The sequence below is a fragment of the Antennarius striatus genome, chromosome 2 (genome assembly GCF_040054535.1).
Source record: "Antennarius striatus isolate MH-2024 chromosome 2, ASM4005453v1, whole genome shotgun sequence".
In the NCBI taxonomy this organism is placed as follows: Eukaryota; Metazoa; Chordata; class Actinopteri; order Lophiiformes; family Antennariidae; genus Antennarius; species Antennarius striatus.
The window spans coordinates 3693012-3696492 of NC_090777.1; the positions used below are offsets into that span (position 1 = coordinate 3693012).

Here is a 3481-nt window from a genome sequence, read left to right on the forward strand (position 1 = left end):
CTAATGGTCTAATAATAAACCACCAGTGGTCTGACGTCAACAGACATCAACAGACAATAAACAACCTTTATTCATAAATTAATTATCAACATCTATGTAAACCTAATTATTTATTTAAGAACAAAAATCTTTTTTTGACAAGAAATAATTGCAATAAAAAACTGGATTCCAGTGACTGATGAGGTTTATTTTGAAATTTAGTGACTTACAATCAGTGAATCACTGTTGGAGAAATACTGATCATGTCTGTATCAAAGGGTGAACAAGTCAGTCAATAACAATAATAATAAGAACCACTGATGTCACAGACTGCAACATCCCGCGACACCCCTGAATTCAAAATTTTACCCTGACCTACATGCATAGGTCAAAGATCAAAGCTAGTGCTCTGAACTACTTCCATAGATCAAAACACTAGCTTTGATCTTATCCAGTTCCTGAGTGTACATGAGTTAAAATTTGACCTTCACCTAGTTTTGTCCAGGTCAAGGTCATCAGGTCATCTTCATCCCCTTTGCCGCCCCAGTAATGTGCTTTTTGTTTCATCTTTCTATCTGCAACGGTTGCGAAGATATTTGTTGGACAAACGGACAGACGGACTAACGGACGAACACACAAACGCTGACGATTACAACACGTGCGTTCGTCTGTGCTTCATTCCACACAGAAGTCATCTCCAAATAAAACCTCTTTGGAATGATGATCAATAAAAAAAGATGAGTTAGGTCGGGACCTAACCCGGTGGAGGGGGACCGCTGAGATACGTGATCCCAGTCGACAGCGTGACTGTCACGGTGTCGTAACATACAGTGACATCTCCTTCCTGCTGCCTGTCAGACCCACCCCCAACCCCACCCCATACACACACACACACACACACACACACACACACACACACACACACACACACACACACACACACACACACACTTGATCGCAGTCACACCTCCAGGCTCTAAATAAACACGCTCATTAACATCTAGAACAGACAACCAGCAGCAGCCACAAACAACACATGACGCCTGTTTCCATCCCTTTGTTTTCTGTGTGCGGTTTGCAAACTCAGCATGAGTGTCTCCATGACAACCGTCGTCATGTCAGTGACGGCTGTCTGCAGTCTCACCACTTGAAGTGTCAGGAAATAAAGACTGACTTCCTCTAATGGAAAAAAAAAACTTTATTTCATGTGAATCACGTGCAGTAAAGAAACAGCCTGCAGGACAACGTTCTAGAGACACCACTGCAAACAGGGGACACGCCGTCCACACGCCGTCTCTCCGTGTCCGACTGTCCTCGTGTGGACTGAAGCGGTCTGGGACACGCCGCAGGAACCTTCAGCCTAACCTGGCAGGAGAAGAGAAGATGTGTTCGTTTAGGGACGAGGTCATTCTGCACTTGAACAAGATCCAATGATGCAATGCAACTCTAGCCCCGCCCTGTCAGGACTATCGATCACGACTATTGATCACACATATCTGATGCAAATCGTTTGAAGATTTCTGGTCTTTCTCTTCGTTTCTGTCTTACCTCGTCCGTTGTTGCATCCCAGACCGCTGGCGTTTCCTATTCGGTCCATCCTGGCTCCGAAGCAGCTGGAGGCCCGTTTCCTGGTGGTCATCAACAGGTCCTGCAGGCGGCTCCTTGGGTTTGCTGCCCTGATACGGCCCTCAGCTAACCCCTGAGATCTGTCCTGTACCAACGGTTCTTGATCCCCCTCCTGGTCCAGGTTCCAACCCGGGCCGGCCTGGCTGTGATCTGGGTCTTGGTCTGTGACGTCGTAATCTGAGACCTCCTGCTGGGCTGCTTCAGCCAGCGTGTCCTCGAAGCGCTCCAGTAAAGCCTGGTGTGGAGAGACAAGAACCTCGTTACGCTCCATGGAGACGTAGAACCATAGTTTACAAGAGAGTCCTTTAACCGGGAACACCTGGGTGAAGACACTAACCTGGTTAAAGTTAACCGCCATGTCGTTCATTAAAGGACAGCTTGGTTTTAGTTTAATTCAAACTGATGGGCTCCTGTTAAAGTCTTTGGTTAAACAAACTGAACAGACTGAAAACCCTGACCCTGACTGTCAGCTGATCCCGGATCAGCCGACAGTACGGAAGGTTCTTGGCTCTAATAGACTGAAACTAAAATACTAAACTTTTCTACTTTTACCTCCTTTCAGAAAAACTAATAAGTACATCTGTGTACAGGAAGTCTGAACACGGACGTCACTACAGAGATGAGGGTTGTTGGTTTGAATCCTGAACAGCGTTCCCTGTTCCCTACACTCCAAAACCAGTCAAGTAAAACTAAATGAATCTTTTAGGTTACTGAAATGAAGTCAACTTCATTAACACACACACACACACACACACACACACACACACACACACACACACACACACACACACACACACACACACACACACACACACACACACACACACACGAAACTGACTTAAAATGAAGTTGGTACTGAGGTTCCTCAGTTCCTGGTTCCTGTCTCAGATATGTAGCTGTAGTGCAATGAAATTACGCAGCTGCTACGACTATGGTCACCTACGACTACGACGCTTTATAAGGTATCTTGTAATTTTTGAACAAATTTTCGTGAGACTGTCACAATAAATTGAGAAAAAATCAAATAAATCCGACCTTTCCAGTGTATATACAGTTTTTCCATCATTAGTGGATCTGATTTCCTCCTGACTTCAGGTGAATTGAAATCAAAGTCTGAGGACATCCGCTGGAACACGCTAGAATTAATGTTTTAAAATAACATTAATTCTCACTAATGTTAGCAGGCTTACGTTTTAAGGGGCAGTAGGCCTAAGGACACAACATGACAGAGACCGTCAACACCAACGCAACCTACGCCGTCGACCTGCAGTCAGGTAGGTCTTACCTTGAGCTGAGCCAGGTCACTGGTGGACGAGGGTCTTCCCAGTACGTGGCTGCTCACCAGTGTGTGCTGACACAGTAGGACCAGAAGGCCCCCCAGGACCGCAGTCCTCATGATATCCGTCTGCTGCTACTACGATACCGGAGCCTTCAACACAACACTTTATATACATAGTCACACACACACACACACACACACACACACACACACACACACACACACACACACACACACACACACACACACACACACACACACACACACACACACACACACAAACACACAAATCACCCACCACCAAACACCACTTGAAGGAACATCTGACCAGCTTGCTTATCAGGCAGGGGTGTCAGAATGCTCTTGAGGCTTTCTACAAAATGATGAGCCAGTGTGTGTGTGTGTGTGTGTGTGTGTGTGTGTGTGTGTGTGTGTGTGTGTGTGTGTGTGTGTGTGTGTGTGTAGCATGACCTCAGGATCCATGTTGGAGCTCTGTTGTGTACAGACAGGAACGCAGGCTGAAACACACCATAGTAGGGTAAATGTCCTGCAGAGAGGTGACCGTCTAATGAGGACAAAACGTCAATGTCGTTTGGA

General features: G+C 46.0%; 1 protein-coding gene across 1 annotated transcript; it reads right to left on the reverse strand.

Annotated features, from left to right (window-relative positions):
* Positions 1 to 1158: 1158 nt before the first annotated feature.
* nppa (natriuretic peptide A) lies at positions 1159 to 3015 on the reverse strand. Its single transcript, XM_068339767.1, has 3 exons — positions 2891 to 3015; positions 1528 to 1840; positions 1159 to 1344 (listed from the first exon to the last, which is right to left on the reverse strand). Exons 1-3 carry the CDS (start codon positions 2999 to 3001, stop codon positions 1340 to 1342), a joined length of 429 nt encoding a protein of 142 aa, XP_068195868.1. The 5' UTR covers positions 3002 to 3015; the 3' UTR covers positions 1159 to 1339.
* Between the last annotated feature and the right edge of the window lie 466 nt (positions 3016 to 3481).